Below are 20170 nucleotides of genomic sequence, written 5' to 3'. Positions count from 1 at the left end.
CGCTTAAGGTTAGACGGCACTGTACATAGAGCGGTTCTGCTCGTTAGTAATAAATTCTAATGTTGGATGTTCACTCCTTCACACAGATGAGAATAGAAAAATATTTTCAACGGCCGAAAAGGGCTCGACTTGGAGAGGAGGTAGGCCTACAGTCCGGACCACAGGTGCGACCTGTTTAGCAGCAGCAGGAGGAGGAGGAGGAGGTTGACTGACTGTGGCAGGACACCTCTGCCTCTGTTTCACTTCATGTTGCTGGTAAATAATATGGTTGTAGTAGTAGGCTAAAGTTAAATTATATAGTATTCACTAATTAAAGGGGCAGAGCTTTAAGAGACATTTTAGCTTTTATATTTTATAAGATATATTTTTTGTAAGAACCACAATTAATAAATATATTTCAGTGAATCACTAATTGTTCAAATCTGTATATAAATATGTACATAAAATGTTGTAATTATATTCCAACTCCGCGTTCTTCTTGGTCATCGCCGCTGCCGCCGCCACCCCCCGACCACACCACCACAAATAGATGCCTGTCCTGTGGGAAACACTGCTTACCCTTTCCATCCTTTGAAACTGAGCTACTGTGTGGAACAATTTCCCTTGTGGATCAATAAAGTTTGTCTAAGTCTAAGGATTTTTTTTTAATAAAGAGTAAAATCAGGGAGGAAAAACGGGACTGAAGAGACGACAGTTAAGAAGGACAAAAAAACCTGATTTCTCAGCAAAAATGTGACACTTAATAGGTATGTGTAGTCCTCCCTGCCTCTCACCCAGAATTTCCAGGCTGTGAAGCAGGCAGATGACCACATTTCTACTGTGCTTCCCATTTTCAAACTAAAAACTAAAAATACTTATTGTTTCTTTAAAAATACTGAGACAGCATTGTTTGTAAAAGCACATTACGTCTCAAGTGGAATTTATGGGAGTTTGAATATGATGAATATGCTACAGTCCTGTCAGCACAATCCACCATCACCGTTTTCCGAGAACACACTCATCAACTTTGACCTTGCAAAATATTCCATAAAATGTTTGTGATAAAGGTGATTTTCTTTTTTTATTCATGGATTGATGTCAATATTCACAATATAAAAAAAATGGGTCGGCTCATCCTCCACGAACCAGGAAGTATTCTACTGTTAAATTGTCTCCTATTTAGGGATGCAACGATTACCAGTAAAATGATAAACTGTGGTAGAATTCTCAATGGTTGGTATTATTGTTTTAAATTTTAATTATCATAAAAACCATGATTGACTACTACACGTTGGAAAACTTAGTGATTCTGCTTAATTTCTAGAGCAACAGATAGCACGCTAGTCGCGAGCTAGCTTAAATGTTAGCATGAATACAAGACACAAACGTTTTGAAAATAAAACTTGGTTAAAATAATTCATTATGTGTTTAAGTAAGTTTTGAGCACATTCAACAATACCACAATCATTTTGGTGAAAACAACCGCGATATAAAATTCTACTCCTTTGTTAACATTTTGGTCCAAAAAAAAGGAATTAAATAAAAAGTTTACCTGGATAAGTTTCAGTTCCTACTGCTGTTTTCCAGTCAGTGTTGAGCGTTGCATTTTCAGTCTTCAGATAAAACGGTCCAGTGGGTGGAGAACTTCCTCTCTGTACTGCAATCGCCACATCTATTCAAACAAAAGCCACATTGTGTTAGCGCTGAAGTATTGTGTCAGTCGTAAAAACTTCTGTTAAGAATTATCCATGTTTGAGTATGTTTTGCAGACTTTTATTTTTTTTAATTTGGTTTGACAGTGTCACTTCCGCTTCCTTCCTTACCGGTGTTGCTTACTGTAACTTGTTTTTGCTCTACTGCTTTCTATTGGTGCACTATTTGTTAATGATTACAGATTGCATTATCAGATCGAAAAAAATATTGAGGAAAAGTATTAAGAATATGTCAATAGACTCAAAATATATACAGAAGCATCTAAAACTTAAAAATAAGTAGGATCTTCAGACGTTATTCCACAATAAAACATAGTTCTAAAGGAAATATTTAGTGACAAGTTATCGTTTTTTAAGGGGGAATTGATAACAATTTAAATGAAAACAAGTAAAGTTGTGTGCTCGAACTGTAGCAGTGCATTAATCAGCATAAAAAAACATAGCTTCAAAAACAAGACAGGATCTAGTATATGAAATACTTCAGACAATCTTTAGAATAAATAAAGCTGAAAGTGATTTGTCCAGGTGCCTGCCATGTAGGAGTTGTGGAGAACCAACTAGCAGATCAGTATACAAAACTTGGAGTGAAAAGTATAGATAAGATAGAAGTCAATAAAAATGTCAGGATAATTGAAATAAAGAAAGAAAATGTACGCAGTATTACAAAGTCCAGAGGAGTGTATAGTAATAAGACCGCCATGAAGGAACCCCCAGAGTACCTGCAATCCAATTTGAGAACCACTGTAAAACAGTATTCAATTAAACAGTGGTCACAGTGCAGGGAGAGCTGCTGGAAGTGAAGGCATCAATCTTAAAGGTATAAATCGACGTTAAAACAGGTCATATCGATGTTAAAAATATTTTTTTGAACGCATCATGACACTAAAGTCTCACTCTTGTAATTTTCTGAAACTTGGCAGCCAAGTGATTGTGACTATTTGACGGTTGTGTAAGACACATTCGAAGTATCAATGGCCATTACTAAGTTTGTGTAATGTTTTAGTGGTGTTCTAAGAACACATATACGGTAGTCGAAATTGGTGCTGTGTTGTTTAGTAGCTACTAGCTAGCGTCTCACTGCTGATTGTTATTGCTACTGGGGCTAGTTTATAGTCACATGCTATTTTGAAACTACAGCATTTTAAAAACTTGTTTGTGCATATATGTTTTGTGACATTTATGTCATTTGTTTAGTTTATATATGCATATGCTTTGGGGCAGCATAGCTAGGTTGGTAGAGTGGCCGTGCCAGCAACTTGAGGGTTCCAGGTTCGATTCCCGCTTCCGCCATCCTAGTCACTGCCGTTGTGTCCTTGGGCAAGACACTTTACCCACCTGCTCCCAGTGCCACCCACACTGGTTTAAATGTAACTTAGATATTGGGTTTCACTATGTAAAGCGCTTTGAGTCACTAGAGAAAAGCGCTATATAAATATAATTCACACTTCACTTCACATAAATAAATATATATATATATATATATATATATATATATATATATATATATATATATATACAGTTGTGGTCAAAAGTTTACATACACTTGTAAAGAACATAATGTCATGGCTGTCTTGAGTTTCCAATAATTTCTACAACTCTTATTTTTTTGTGATAGAGGGATTGGAGCACATACTTGTTGGTCACAAAAAACATTCACAAAGTTTGGTTATTTTATGAATTTATTATGGGTCTACTGAAAATGTGAGCAAATCTGCTGGGTCATAAGTATACATACAGCAATGTTAATATTTGGTTACATGTCCTTTGGCAAGTTTCACTGCAATAAGGCGCTTTTGGTAGCCATCCACAAGCTTCTGGTTGAATTTTTGACCACTCCTATTGACAAAATTGGTGCAGTTCAGCTAAATTTGTTGCTTTTCTGACATGGACTTGTTTCTTCAGTATTGTCCACATTTAAGTCAGGACTTTGGGAAGGCCATTTTCTAAAACCTTCATTCTAGCCTGATTTAGCCATTCCTTTACCACTTTTGACGTGTGTTTGGGGTCATTGTCTTGTTGGAACACACAACTGCGCCCAAGAACCAACCTCCGGGCTGATGAATTTAGGTTGTCCTGAAGAATTTGGAGGTAATCCTCCTTTTTCATTGTCCCATTTACTCTCTGTAAAGCACCAGTTCTATTGGCAGCAAAACAGGCCCAGAGCATAATACTACCACCACCATGCTTGACGGTAGGCTTGGTGTTCCTGGGATTAAAGGCCTCACCTTTTCTCCTCCAAACATATTGCTGGGTATTGTGGCCAAAGAGCTAAATTTTTGTTTCATCTGACCACAGAACTTTCCTCTGGTCGTATCTTTGTCCATGTGATGTGAAACTCAAGACAGCCATGACATTATGTCCTTCACAAGTGTATGTAAACTTTTGACCATGACTGTATATACTAACTTATACGTATAATATACAAGCTTTGAGTTTGTTTATTTAGATAACATAATGATAAGTATTAATACTTGTGTATTACAGATACTAACCTAAAGTACTGTACTGTGTGTATAATTAGATGTGTACAATTAAAGTTAACAAGTCCAGCTGAAGACTTTGTTCTCTGCATGGTCAATATTCTCATAAACCAGTCTCAGTGTTTAATACTCAACAACTAAGTTAGGTGTTACCTGTCTCAGTGGAATCCATCTTGGTAAGGTTGCCTTTGAGCTGTGGGCCGATGAGTCTGATGGCGTTCTCCACTGTGCTGAGCAGCTCATACATGTCTTCTGTGGCGTCCATGTCCACCGATGACAGGATGTTCTCTGACGCCGTTAAGAGTTTCTGTTCATGTGGAGCACACAGGATCAGATGTTTTAGCAAACACAAAGCGTCTACATGGGCTTTCTGTTTGCTTTCCTGACCTCCAGTAGCGCATCTCCATTAGCCGTGTGTTCCCCACTGGCATTGCGGTTAGACAGAGCCACACAGCTGTTTCTCATCATGGACAAAAGATCCGCCAGGCCTGCATTATGCTGGAAGCAGACACAATAATAACACTGTTCAGGTTTCAAAATACATAAAAAAAACATCAGGGGTCCTGTGTGTAAATAAAGAAAACAACCCAGTTTAAATAAGTCAATTAACTGATCTGCACTACGAACAAGACTTAATTAACCATGCATGTTTTGTGTGTTTTAAAATAGGTATAATCTCTATCAATACACACACGCTATGGTTTTAAACAGTAAAAACTATCTTTTGTTACATAACGAGCATGACATCATTATTGTGGGTGAAATTACTAGTGATGGGTCAAACGATGCTGAAGCATCGATGTCTTACGAAACACAAAGAGTGATACTGTGTCCCTCGAAGCCTTGATGTGTGTGTCACTATAAAGGGGTCATATGATTTTTTTTTTTCTGCATTTATAACACTTAATGGTGGTCTACACAACATGTAATGGTGGTTCTTTAGTGAAAAGTTTGTATAGATTTTGTTTTACAGACCTATACAGACTCCCTGCTTGGCACTCAGCATCAAGGATTGGAATTCGGGGTTTAATCACCAAAATGATTCCCGAGCGTGGCCACTGCTGCTGCTCACTGCTCCCCTCACCTCCCAGTGGGTTAACAAGGGGATGGGTCAAATGTAGAGCATAATTTCACCACACCGAGTGTGTGTGACTTTCGTTGGGACTATTACTTAACTTTAACTTTATTGTGCACTAAGGACATGCGGGACTGCCAAAATCCGTCTGTTTTGAGAGACTTTAACCACAACACAACATCCCAGATGGTATAGCGAGACCAGCGGCTCACCATGTTTTGTTTTCAGCACTAAGGAAGGAGGCGAAGATGAGGAGTGAAGCCTGGCTGACGTACATGTCTGGAACTAACTATACACTGACTAAGGTTAAATTTCTACCGAGTGTAACTTTCTAATGCTATATCCTGGAGGCGTACATGTGTATATTGACAACAAAAGGCTTTTCTATTCTACAACAAGTAAATACCCCCGCTGCTTCGAGTTGTAAACAAAAAGAGACTCAAGGCTACAAGGTACGCTACGAGCGACATCGCCAAAGTAATAACGGACTATATTACTAATTGGTCCATTGCCAAACACTGATCCAATTAAAAGTAGTTTTTAGGAAAATCATTTTTTATTTTGCCGGATGTCGGTTTTTGATGCAGTACCGCCTGAGGGATCGAAGGTCACGGGCATTCACTGTTTGTTTTCGGCCTCGTTGCTTAAGTGCAGTGATTTCTCCAGATTCTCTGAACCTTTTGATGATATTACGGACCATAGATGGTGATATCCCTAAATTCTTTGCAATAGCTCGTTGAGAAATGTTGTTCTTGAACTGTTCGACAATTTGCTCACTCATTTGTTCACAAAGTGGGGACCCTCGCCCCATCCTTGTTTGTGAATGTCTGAGCATTTCATAGAAGCTGCTTTTATACCCAATCATGGCACGCACCTGTTCCCAATTAACCAGTTCACCTATGGAATGTTCCAAATAAATGTTTGATGAGCATTCCTCAACTTTCTCAGTCTTTTTTGCCATGTGTGCCAGCTTTTTGAAACATGTTGCAGGCATCAAATTCCAAATGAGCTAATATTTGCAAAAAATAACAAAGTTTACCAGTTTTAACGTTAAGTATCTTGTCTTTGCAGTCGATTCAATGAATATAGGTTGAAAAGGATTTGCAAATCATTGTATTCTGTTTTTATTTACCATTTACACAACGTGCCAACTTCACAGGTTCTGGGTTTTGTAGTTACGTTACCGCGTCCTCAAAATGTTAAACATTTAAAAGCAAGAATTAAGTTTTTGCAAGTGTTTAGTAAAAGTAATGTTAATACATTTTTAAGACCTTTCGAAATCGTAAATAATACCTTTTATGAAGTTTAGGAGAATTTTAGACATTTTAAGGCCTTAAATTAAAATTTTGGGATTTTAAGACCTCGCAGGTACCTTGTGCCCCAATTGTAAAAAAAATTCCCATTGGTGACATCAGTGGATATCTCCATATATGGTAAAGTTTTTACCCAAAGAGGGTTGCGCGAATCCGCCATTGTAGTCTACCCTGTAGTCAATAAGTTCCTTCTTTTTTCTTTATCCTCTTGTTGTGGGGCAGACTGACTTGTACACGCACATGAATGATAAAATCCTTCACTTTTGCCATTTCTAATACAAAGTAGCGTATAGTTCTAACTTAAATCTGTCAGTAAACTCTATGTGGAAGCAGTAAAAAGTATGACATGGCTGACGAGGCAAAGACGCAGTCAAAGTGGAGGCACGTAAATAAGACCATGCACAAAATGGCACATCCTGAAGAGACACTCAGAAAGCTGCTTGAAAATGATCTGTAAATCATAATATATACACCATTAGGACCAAAGAACCACCATTACAAGTGTTGTCAACCACAAGAAAATGTTTTAAATGTAGAAAAATCATAACACCCCTTTAAAAAACTGTGCTGCTTCATGTAAGGGAAGTTTTACCTGTGTAACATTCTCAGCTTCAAATGTTCCACAATCCAGTTCTGGAAAAATACCAAATAATCAGTTCAACATTATCACAGACAAAAAGAAAACATAACAAAATCAGCTAAGGCAAACACTGACCAGAGCATGGAGTTCTTTCATTGCCATAATTGGTGTATCCATTTGCACACTTGCACCAATAACTCCCATCTGTATTTTTACACGCTCCCTTACTTCCACAGATGTCTTCTCTTCGTTTCTCAGTTTCCTTGCATTCATCGATATCTAATGGAAAGAAAAACACATACATTTACTAGTGGAGGTGGGGGAAATAATCAATTTTTAGATGCATCGCGTTTAGGACAAGGACGATGTTAAAATCGTATAGTCAATAATCGATCATCGATTTATTTATTGTAAATACACTAATTCAGACAGTTTTAAAATTTGGCTGGCTGCAGCAAACTTAATCACCGAGAGATCCGACGATCTCCTTCATTATAGGGTATTTATGTTCCAGTTTTGCACACATTTCCGCTAATTTAATAAATGTGATGGAAATTTGTTATTACAAATGCAGTTTTTCAAAGTTGCAAGTGATAAATGCTTATTTAGTAAAACGAAAAGAAATTTAAAATTGTATCAATATACTTAAATTAAAGGTCCATCTTTAATCGAATCGTAGCTCCTGAATCATAATCGTAATCGTAATCGAATCGTGAGGTGGGCCAAAGATCCCAACCTCTACTTACACTTACACACTCAAATGAAAAAAATTATATTTAATCCGTTTACTAGACTGCTAACCACTCACCCAATGTGCAGCCAAAAAGTATGTTTAAAAAAAAAAAGAATTTCAGTATTGATTCTAACTGTCAATCACACACCTTTTTGTGTATACAGCTGAGTACCACCCACTCTGAAAACTAAATTTCTCTTTGGTGCTACTGTTTTTGTACTGCAGCTAAGCAAAATAATCTCAAGCTTCCTCCATCTACAGCACCGCTGTTATTGTTTTAAATCCTTGTGTGTCCATTTAATTGACAGGATGTTTTATTTAAACACCCAGCGTCTGTATCCCTGGGGATGGGTATCATTTACATTTTAACCAAATCGGTAACTTTTAAATGGTGCCAGTGCTTAGAAACGGTGTTAAAAACATACACTGCATCCGCAAAGTATTCACAGCGCTTAATTTTTTTCCACATGTTGTTATGTTACAGCCTTATTCCAAAATAGAATACATTTTTTTTTGTCCTCAAAATTCTACAGACAATACCCTATAGTGACAATGTAAAAGTTTTTTTATGCTAATTTATTAAAACTAAAAAAACTACATAGACATCTTGGATGAAAACCAACACTTCCTATCCAACCTGATGGAGCTTGAGAGGTGCTGCAAAGAGGAATGGGAAAAGGTGTGCCAAGCTTCAGGCATCGTATTCAAAAACGCTTGAGGCTGTACAACAAAGTATTGACCAAAAGAATGTGTCAGTCAGGGTACATGTGTTTTTTTTAATACGTTTGCAAATTTAAATAACAAACTTTTCACATTGTCATTATGGGGTATTGTCTGTAAAATTTTGAGGAAAAAATGTATTTATTCCATTTTGGAATACTGCTGTAACATAACAAAATGTTAAAAAAGTGAAGCGCCGTGAAAACAATACTTTCCGGATGCACTGTACACATATGTGGGATCTGAGCAGACGATGTCGTTGTGGCTCGTGCAGCCCTTTGAGACACTCGTGATTTAGGGCTACATAAATCAAGTTTGATTGATTGATTGAATGATATTGTTTAAAAACAATGCCATAAAATGTGGAGGAATTTCAAATAGCAATTTACATATTTTAATACTACAAGGAAAATAAGTAACACATTCAATGAGATGAAATACAATTAGAGCTGCAATGATTAATTGATTAAATTAATTGTTCTAATCAGAAAAATTGTTTCTATTTATATTCTGTTGCTTCGATTATTCGTTTAATGACTGTAACTAATAAAAATGTATAAAATCTAGACCAGCCTGGAACTTTGAATACGCGGACACAAACGTGTTAAAAGTGAAATTTCAATGTTGATGATGTGCATTTAGCAGAAAAACTGTTGATTATTTCAACTATTTTCTGTAAAATATGCATTGAGGCTATAAAGTGTGTTTAATCGGATTAAACGAACAAACTAATCGATATATTACTTAATTACGAAAATAATCGATTGCTGCGACCCTACATAAACTCCACCATAAATTGTCATTACTATCGCAGCAAAAACCAACAGCAATACAGAACAAAGAGAATGTGCGAAAAAATAAACCCTTGCTCGTGTTGTAATGATGATGTTCACAATTCCGGGGCTCGTGAATGCACCTGCTCGCCTTGACCATAATTGGTGTAAAATGAGCGACTGTCGGCTTGCTGAGAACCCCGGTTGGGAGTGTTAAGGTTGGCAATAAAAGAAGCGATCTTACAAGAGGTTTCTTGAACCGAAATGAAGCACTGTTTTTCGGTGCAGTTCCCACAGTACTGTTTACGTCAGCATTATGCACACAAGTTTATGTAACCATCCCTACTAATCCCAGGGTCATTTTTAAAACTTTACAAGCCGTGTGGCTGTAAAACCATGCTCTTTATGACACAGTTGGCAACATAGTAATCACCTATGCAATGTCTACTCGTGTTGGTGTTCATGTAGCCATCGTAGCAGGCACACTCGTAGCTCCCGATCAGGTTTCTACAATAGGCCTTGAGACCACAGATGTCCTTGGTATCACACTCGTTATTGTCTAATGGAAAACCACATGAGAAAGTCAAGCACAATGAGACAGTCAGAGAAACACTCCAATGGTCGTCACTCACCTACGCACAGCGAGTTACTCCGTTGGTCAATGAGCGTGAAGCCCGGCTGGCAACGGCACGTATAATTGCCGTTTGTGTTGATGCACTGCATGTGGTGCCCACACGGTGGTGGAGCTTCTTGGCACTCATTCACATCTAGACATATGGAAAGGGAGTGAGTAGGGATGATGTTCGAAATCGGTTCTCCCGGTTGTTCGATAAGAAAAAAACCAATTCCATGGACTCTAATCCCTTTTTGAGAACCGGTTCCCGTTCTCGAGGCCACTATAGTAAAGAAAAAGAGTTGGTTCTTTATTCGAATCCCTGGGAACGAATCCCTTCCCACGTACAGGAAATGCCCTGTGGGACTGCAATGTTATGCCCATTTGATTGTAGACTCTTACTGACACCTTGTGGCAGTATGAAAATACTACGCGTCATTAGTTTGGGCACTTCCGGGTTCGCGAGACAATTGAGAAGTAGACAAGTTGTGTTAGCTCTTACAAGCCTTGGAAAAGATAAGTCTGTAAGTAAACTGTTTAACTTGTTTATGTAACTCAATATTAAGGTGGAAAGTGGTTAAGTTTGATACTAAGATGTTTATTGAAAAACGATTTTTGTGCTCTGTTTCAATGGATGTTTTGAGGACTTAAAATGGCTGCCAGTCGTGTATTTCCACTATCGAAATAGTTTCAACACTCGGAAGTATTTGTTTGATGATAGTAGTGTATATTTGTGTGAAGCTAATATTTACATATTGTGTATTAAATTTCAGTATGTTCATTGAATCACATAACTTATACATTTGTCATTGTGTGTATTTCAGTTTAAAAAAAAAAAAAATAACAGTCCAGTGCAAGACAAAAGTAAAGATAGGAAAAGACAAAGCAAGATCAACAACAATAAAGAGCCTGAATGGATTAATCTGCTTTGGATTGTCTGTTAGCTGTCTGCCAAGCTGTATAACCTCAACACGTATAGTGAGGGCAGAACAGGCAATATGCAATTATTACCAGGCTTCGCTCTCATGTAAGGGGGGAAGAATTGTTGATTGATAACTGTGGTGTTCTTAGTATCATAGTGTGTGTAGTTAGAATGCTCCAATAGCAGCAGAAGTGCACTTTTTGGAGAGCTGTATTATTTTCAGTTTTGTGCCCAAGGGACTGATTTTATTTAATACTATATTATTATTTATACACCTATAGTGATCACAAAGACAGGTTGTTTTTGTGTTACTGTATATATTTGTTTTTCTGAAAAATCCCACTTAATATACTTTGGGTAACAACAGTCAGTATATATTTTTTTTAGGGGGGTTAACAGTCAATATTTATTTTTTTATTTTTATTTATTTATTTTTCTTATAAAATAAAAGTGAGCTTTTGTTAAACCAAATATTGTGTTTTTTTCCATATACAACAACCTATCTGGATTCAATAAGAGAATTGATAAGGAATCGGCTCGATAAGAGGATTCAATAATGGGCTCGAACTCGATTTCTTATCAAACATCATCCCTAGGAGTGAGTGTGCTGGGGTGCATTCATTCTGTGCAAAAGCCAAAGAGTGAAATCTTGGGCTATTGTGGGTGTTGCTGGTCAGTGTACACAAAACTGCTACATTCAAAGGTGCAGCACCATCAGAGGAGGCAATCGTGATGTCAGATACCACTGATTTTCTTTCTGAAGTAAAGTTCAGGCTGGTATCAGCGATACTAATACTTTGTACAAATATCCCTAATGCGTCTGCTAAAATATAAAGTGTTGTGTTTTCAAATGATATAGACAGACAACATTCACATTCACATTGACACACTAGGGCCAATTTGGTATTGCCAATCAACCTATTCCCAGGTGCATGTCTTTGAGAATCGATATTAGAGCATTAAGATCGGGAAATAGCTGTATCGATATTTCAATATCAATCCGTACTCAACTAGCAGACAGTGTGAAAGAATATTCTGCTATGCACAGATGGTTACCTTATCCCAATAAATATCTGTTCAGTATTTTAACATAAAAGTCTTTGATTGTGAGGCATTAAAAGCCACAAAATGCAACGGGTCCATCAGACCCACAAACGCTGGCTGAGTAACAACAATATGAACGTTGCACGGAAAATTTCTCTGCCAGTTTCTGCATCCCACAGGGATTCTTCTTTTGTGTTTTTGCACCTGCGGTTCCCACACAAGGTTGCAACATTGTTTGTCAACACTGTCTGCTCTCATTTTCTCGCACATTTGATCCTCTGATGTTCTGTGTACCTACACTCTGTCCTCCTTCTGTGTGTGTGTGTGTGTGTGTGTGTGTGTGTGTGTGTGTGTGTGTGTGTGTGTGTGTGTGTGTGTGTGTGTGTGTGTGGTACACAGAACATCAATTTCCACACTTCTATTAGCCCCGGGTCCAGTGGACCCGGACATCTTATATGTAATAGAAATGTGTAGGGGGGGTGTATGGTGTGTGGTCATTAAATATGTATTCTTATATATGTTCTTCAAAGAAAATGAGCCAAAGTCAGTGAGTCTCAGTTTGAAAAATGTAGCATCCTGTCTTAGCTAGCGGCTAATGTCGGAAGCAAGTGAAAAGTGAAGCTGCCTCGAAATCAATGATCCTCGCCTAAATGACGGCAAATAAACTAAGTTTCTTACATGTATTATTATCACTGGAGGATAGAGGATAAAGAATAACCAACAATGCTTTACTATACACCGTAAGAGGATACAAAAAAACATAGAAAACTGCTAAGCCAGAGCTCTTGAATGTAAACAAGAGTAGGCGGATCAATACAAATATCGACAGTAATGATACCAAGTATAGTATCAGGTAGTGGTCTAAGCCAGTGGTTCTCAAACTTTTTTCACCAAGTACTATCTCAAAAAACACTTGGCTCTCCAAGTACCACCATAATGACCAACCTTAAAATACAACAGCATAGTAGGCCTAAGAATTTGTTAAAAACAAAGCAGAGGTTTTATTTCATATAAGTATGTATCAGACACAACTAATATTTGCAGATTATGCATTTGGCCACAGTAACATTACACACAATGCACAAATTATTAACAATGATACCCCATATACAATACATACATACGGATTTTTTTGGTGTACCACTAGATGGAGCCCACATACCACAGTTAGTAAATAACCACAGTAATTACATCTATATTTTTTATTATTACAAAATTGTTTGTAATTTTTGGTATTGTTTAAGTCAGGAAACTTTACTTTTTGTTTTTGTTGACTTTATCATGCGAGAATGCCCTGGGTTTGATTCCCGGGCTATGAGTCTTTCTGTGTGGAGTTTACATGTTCTCCCTGTGACTATGTGGATTCTCTCGCGGTACTCCGCCTTCCTCCCACCTCCAAAGACATGCACCTGGGGATAGGTTGATTGGCAACACTAATTTGGTGTGTGAATGTGAGTGTGAATGTTGTCTATCTGTGTTGGCCCTGCAATGAGGTGGCGACTTGTCCAGTGCAGCTGGGATAGGCTCCAAACCCCCCGCAAACCCGAGTGGGACAAGCGGTAGAAAATGGATGGATGGATGGAATTCAACATACATTTTGTAAGTCGGAAAAAAAAAATGTAATACTAAATGTATATTGTAATATCACCATACTGTGTTTTTGTCTGATAATAATAGTGATTAAAAAAATAGTATCATTTGATGATCTTAAAAATATTAGGTATGAACATTGGTATGGCCAATACTGCCCCTGTAACCAGTTGGTATTGGATCGATACCCAAATTTGTAGTATCGCCCAAAACTATAGTATTGAAACAACAGAAGAATAAGTGCTTATTATGTTTTAACAGAAGTGTAGATAGAACCATGTTACCACAAAAAATAACCAAATATTACCAGTACATTAGCAAGTAGATTAATCATAGTTTTGAGAAAAATAGTACAAACTGGAAATGTCGTAATATGTTACTGCAAATGTCAGCAGTTAAATCATTGAGCCTTCAATTTGTTTTGAAATGGTTCTACGGTATATCATTTATATATGCCAAATAATATATCGTGATATGTATCGTTATCACAAAAGGCTGCAATATACAGTATATCACAAGATGTCCATTGTGCTAATTGTACAGGTTATCTATTTCCAAAGTTAAAAGGTTTGCAGTAAATCAAAAGTAATTTTGATAATAATATAAATACTGTAGCGAAACACATTCACTAATAGTATTTTTCTCTTGATAAAATGGCCATCTACTGAAAACTTTAAAAATAAGGTTAAGTAACATTGAGTTAATTTCAGTGTTACTGAGCAATCCTTGTTAAATGAACGCAGCTACAGTAGTTCAATGCACGTTACCAACACATCAAACAGTAATTCTTCCCAAGCACAAGAATCTTATGTTACTCCGTTCACCTGTAAAGTCTAACAAGTTAATCGTACGCCTTGGAGATTGACCAAAACCATGCAAAATTTGGAGATCAAACTACCATCATGTGTAACTTCACACAATACCTCTGCAAACGTCACATACTTCATTAAATCCAGCAAGCTACTAAATAAATAATTCCATTAATGTTGTTTTTGTTTTGTTTTTTTATTATGATGTCACCACAAAAAGTGTGAGTGATGACACATAGGGAGAAAAAATGTGTTGTGCAGGACCAGAAATGAAACTTGTTGCAACATACACAGAAGGCGGAACGCATCGCAGTTGTCTGCTCAACACAATATGGTGACTATAAGATGACATTCATTATAAAAGACGGTAATGTATTCTGCAAAGTCAGCTGTTTTAGGCTACATTCACACTGCAGGGTAGATTTTTTTTGTCAGATCCGACCGTTTTAGTGGCCGTACACATTACAAAAAAATGGTAATTTCTAATGTGAATGCAATCTGACCCACATGCGGACATGACGCCATGTTATGTTATGTTATTTTCATTCATTATGCGCCCCCCAACAAACTGTTACATCAACCCAGGGCTGATGTAACAGTTGTCAACAATTATCACATGCACTGCAATGTTTACGGAAGTAAAAATGGCCTCAGCTCTAGTCAGGCATTACAGGCAATTTCAAGGATTTTGTGCAATCAAACAACATTTTCTGAACCAAATTATTCTGCGTAGAACAATAAGAAGGAAGAGGACTCACAAATGGGGAAAAAAAGACTCACAATTACAGCATTTTGACAGTTTCATTCAACAAATCGAAGGTTGATAAGCATCCCAGAATGCATTCTGTTTTCCGTTTCGATGTATTGAATGGTATGTTCTTGAACAAATAGATAAAAACCAACACTGAATACTGTCAAGTTTGTTACCAACACAGGTGTCTTCTTCCATGTTGAAGCCTCTGGGGCACTCAAGTGTGCAGGTGCTCGGTGTGCACATCACACCTGCAGGGAAAGCATGACAACTGTTAGTTTTTCTGTTAAAAAAACAACCCAACAAAATTAAGTTAATGTCAAAAGAAACAAAGCGGATCCATAGATCTTCCTTCCTTCTTCTCAGGTCAAACTGACCCTGTGCTGTTTTTTATTTCTTTCTTGTCGTTATATCATGTGGTCATTGCTTATTCCTTCTTGTGCACATTTTCCAATAAGAAATAAATACTCCTAATAATAATGGAAATAAGGCATACAAAGGTGGTGCTTGTTTAATGAAGTTCCATGTTACGGACGCATTCCCAGATTAAAGGGGAGCTATGATGATGTCATCCTTTCTGACTTATAAAGGTTGTTACAAAGTTGGATACTCGTGTTAAACAATGCCAAATTATGAGGTTCATGCATTTGGGCGTGAGCTCGCAAGCAGTTTTGGATGCCTCTGAACGCTGTGTTTTTTCCCAGTGGGAACACTTATGTGGGCATTCTAGTACATGCCCTCTGCCTGCATGACCGCCCATCTCTCCTCAGCTTTCCAAGCTGAGACGCTTCGCTGCAGCCTCCCGTCTTATTCCTTCTCGTTTCATGCCCTCCCGCCTGCTCTATTGTCGATAAAAGAAAAATATTTTATTTTACACAGAACTGTTTGGACTGTTGGATTAGCCGCTAAGTTTTACGAAAAAGTTGGCGCCATGCGACATTGTCAATACCAGGGGTGGCCAAATGTTTTGCATCCAAGGGCCAAAGTGAAAATGTGCCAATGGTCCATGGGCAAAAACTGCGATTTTTTTACCATGCAACAGCACCTCCAGTGAAGAACTTAGCCTCATACCGCCGTACATAAATATAAATCATGTGCCTGATTAACATGTAAATATGTTCTTCGTGTACATTTTTAACCCCGAATCATTCGAAAAGTTCATTTTCTGCAGATAATTGCCATATCTAGTTCCTCCTAGATATTTTATCTGATCCCTTTTGGACTTAAGGAGGATGTTAAATTTCGAAGCGTTTAGGTTTTTATTATAGGACATGGGCGAAGCATGGCGACCAGGATTATCCTTTTCCATAGGACGTCAAAAAAGTCGCAACTTTACCGTAGAGCAGGGGTCTCAAATTCAAATGCAATTTGTTTGCCTGTAAAAAATAAAAATCTAGAGATTTTATGATTAAAAAAACTGGCAGCTCAATCCCCTGAATTTTACAGTAAAATTGACGGTGTTTTTTTTTTTTACAAAAAATACCGTAAACTTAAACTGTACCACTGTTTTGGTGACTGAGCTGCTAGTTTGTTACTGTAAAATCTATGGCCATTTTTTTTACAGTGCATTACTAATAAATTGAAAAACAGTGCCAATGTTATTTTTACCGCAAAATTCTGGCGACTAGCTGCTACTTTTTTTTACCGTAAAATCTACATTCCCTGATTTTACAGTGCAATACTGTAAATGGAAAAAATAGTATCACTGAGGATTTTATGGTATAGTTCTGGCGACTGAGCTGCCAGTTTTTTACAGTTAAATCTACCGACTTATTTTCAGTGTAGCCTTGCGAAAATGCCATCAATGATTGTGCAGCTTGAAAGAGATCATTATGACTATGTCTTACATTTCCCATTAAATTTCCCTTTACCCTTTGGCGGGCCAAACAAAATGACATGGCGGGCCAAATTTGGCCCACAGGCCCCACTTTGGGCATCCCTGGTCAATACATCCTTTATCAAGTTTATTTTTGAACGTGTCTGGGTAAAAAAGCAGTGATTTCCATCTACAAGATTAAACAGTATACATTTTCAAAATATACATTGACTATTGACATTTGTATTTCCAAACAAACTGTTTGCAGACATATTCAGAAAGTGGTTATGAAAGTGACTGTAGAGCAAAATGTACGCATATACTTAATATTTATATCCGATACATATTATGTACACCAGTGATACTCAAACTGTGGTACTGTTACAGGAGCTCCATTTAGTGGTACGCCAAATAATTATTTATTAATATATTCAAACACAGTGTTACTGTTCAAACTGTATGTAATGTTAGTTATGTATGTAATGTTACACATATTCAACATACTTGTTAAATAAAACCTGTGCCTTGTTTTAAGGGATATTTAGGCCTACTATGCTACTGTATTTTAATGTTGGTCATTATGGTGGTACTTGGAGATAATTAATTATAATACTCACAAAGGGTAAAAAAATAAATAAAAGTGTGCGAACGAGCGTCTTTGCATGTCTTTCATGTCATCTCTGGGTATAAGTTGGACGTCAAAGTTGACCAACTTCTCGGTTTATGGCCACATCCTTCTACTATCCACTGTCTAGCTTTTTTTTTCCTTAAGTCCTTAAATAAAATAGTGAACGTATATAATACTAGACAACTTGTCTTTTAGTATTAAGTAAGCAAACAAAGGCTCCGAATTAGTCTGCTGACATATGCAGTAACATATTGTGTCATTTATCATCCTATTATTTTGTCAACATTATTAAGGACCAGTGGTAGACCATTAATTATTAATCTACTTGTTCATTTACTGTTAATATCTGCTTACTTTCTCTTTCAACATGTTCTATCTACACTTCTGTTCAAATTAATTAATCAATTATTCTTCTGTTGTTTGATACTTTACATTAGTTTTGGATGATACCACAAATTTGGGCATCAATCCGATACCAAGTCGTTACAGGATCATACATTGGTCATATTCAAAGTACTCATGTGTCCAGGGACATATTTCCTGAGTTTATAAACATGATATACATTTTTTTTAGACGGAAGAAGACGTTGTGATGCCAAAAAATATTGGCGTAATCATAGTAGTATCGACTAGATACGCTACTGTACTTGGTATCATCACAGTGGATGTTAGGTGTAGATCCACCAATGCCGTTTACATTTTGATGCCGGTGAGCTACGGTGTGTAGTGAAGCATGTTTAGCTATTCTTTGTCCTGCAGGGATGATACTTGTAAGAAACTTACTTTATTTGTCGCCATGGAGACGAGGATTAGTGATTTAGAAGTAGCTAAAACACTGCCGACGGAGGATGGACGTTAGCCGCTAGCTAGCTAGCCATGTCTTAAAGTACATCTTCCTGAGGGCATTTCAGGGTTATAACTTCACCTTTATCGTTAGTTTTTAAGCCAAAATGCGTCCGTTCTCCCTTTTCTGTCTACACACTGTGTCTGCTTGTAAGTACTCTGTGATTGTGCACTGACGAACATGCTCCTCTGCTCGTAAACCAGCAATGACACGACGTGACGACAACGCAGGCGCGCGGGGGGGGGGGTACTTTTCAGAGGTGGTATCGTACCGAAAATTCTTCATTAGCATCGCGGTACTAGACTAAGTGTCCAGTGTCAACCCTAGGTGACACTGGAGAAAAACAAGCAAATAAACTACAGTACGACTGTAGTCTGCGTATCATATGTACTGCAATATTTTAGTGTGGTTAAAAGGCAGTAAAGATTAAAGTTTTTTTTCTGAGGTGGTACTTGGTGAAAAACGTTTTAAGAATTACTGGTCCAGACCACAAGGAAGTGTGTAAATGTAAGTTATAAATCACAAAGTGGCACAAATGTGTGGGGATTTTTTTGTACAATTAGAGGAAGTGGCAACATGTAATGTCTGACCAACAGTTATCATGTGTCTTCACCAAAGTGTTTGCGATTCGCATATGTAATGTCCTGTTCCTCTAAAAGACATCAAGACATGTACCGTCAGCAGCTGTGTCTCAATTCAAGTTAGTTTCACTCTCATGTCCGCAGTGATGCAAACACTTACGAAATTAATGTTTGACAAACACATAGAGGAGAAACCGGATGGCAAAATAGATGAGTTGAGAATTATACTCTCGGCTAATGTTCCATCCATTCATCCATTTTCTACTGCTTGTCCCTTTCAGGGTCGCGGCGGGCGCTGGAACCTATCTCAGCTGCAATCGGGCGGAAGGCGGGGTACACCCTGGACAAGTCGCCACCTCATCGCAGGGCCAACACAGACAGACAGACAACATTCACACTCCCATTCACACACTAGGGCCAATTTAGTGTTGCCAATCAACCTATCCCCAGGTGCATGTCTTTGGCGGTAGGAGGAAGTCGGAGTACCCAGAGGGAACCCACGCAGTCACGGAAAGAACATGCAAACTCCATACAGAAAGATCCCGAGCCCTGAATTGAACTCAGGACCTTCGTATTATAAGGCACATGCACTAACCCCTGTACCACCGTGCTGCCTTCGGCTTATGTTGTTTTGTGTTATTTAGTACACCAGTTGCAACCATGACAACATCCCCCACCCCTCAAACACAAGATGAGCCACAGAACAACAAGCATGGAACACAGAATAAGTTTTGTGACACACACACACACACACACACACACACACGTTCTTGTATTTGTTACCTTCTTGAGACCTCCGAAAAAGGCCTACCTCTATAGGACCACCCTTTCTAGATCTATAAAGATTTGTATTTACAACATTAATAATATATACATACTATGCAAATATACAAAAGCTTGTTGTGAAAAATGAGTTGGAATTTCACAAGAAAAAGGTCACAATTTCACAAGAAGAACTTTGAATTTTGGCAGTATTATAATAAAAGTCGTCATATTACTCAACGCAAGTCGAAATGCTACAAGAAAAACGGAACATTTGTGCAATATTATGATAAAAGTTGGAATTCTACTCAATAACAGCCACAATTTTACAAGGAAAGCTTAAAATGTTGGTTGGCAATTGTATGAAAAGAGTCAGAATTTTACTTGACAAAAGTCACAATTTTATAAGAAAACTTTAAAATTTTGGCTAACATTATAATAATAA

General features: G+C 37.6%; 1 protein-coding gene across 2 annotated transcripts in view; it reads right to left on the bottom strand.

The window, feature by feature from the left end:
* Positions 1 to 20170, bottom strand: part of LOC133624654 (adhesion G protein-coupled receptor E5-like) — a 51714-nt gene that overhangs the window by 22869 nt on the left and 8675 nt on the right. For both annotated transcript variants that reach the window (XR_012051250.1, XM_061988425.2), the window contains exons 2-9: positions 15271 to 15345; positions 9998 to 10132; positions 9799 to 9924; positions 7275 to 7418; positions 7152 to 7192; positions 4559 to 4669; positions 4325 to 4478; positions 1532 to 1651 (exon numbers count right to left, since the gene is read on the bottom strand). Coding sequence is in view for 1 of the 2 variants with exons in the window: in XM_061988425.2 (XP_061844409.2) it covers positions 1532 to 1651; positions 4325 to 4478; positions 4559 to 4669; positions 7152 to 7192; positions 7275 to 7418; positions 9799 to 9924; positions 9998 to 10132; positions 15271 to 15345 (906 nt within the window). In the remaining variant the exon portion in view is untranslated. The remainder of the gene's footprint in view (positions 1 to 1531; positions 1652 to 4324; positions 4479 to 4558; positions 4670 to 7151; positions 7193 to 7274; positions 7419 to 9798; positions 9925 to 9997; positions 10133 to 15270; positions 15346 to 20170) is intronic.

Source organism: Nerophis lumbriciformis, linkage group LG27, assembly GCF_033978685.3.
Source record: "Nerophis lumbriciformis linkage group LG27, RoL_Nlum_v2.1, whole genome shotgun sequence".
In the NCBI taxonomy this organism is placed as follows: domain Eukaryota; kingdom Metazoa; phylum Chordata; class Actinopteri; order Syngnathiformes; family Syngnathidae; genus Nerophis; species Nerophis lumbriciformis.
The sequence above is the reverse complement of the archived record's forward strand: the minus strand, read 5'-3'. Positions and strand labels throughout refer to the sequence as shown.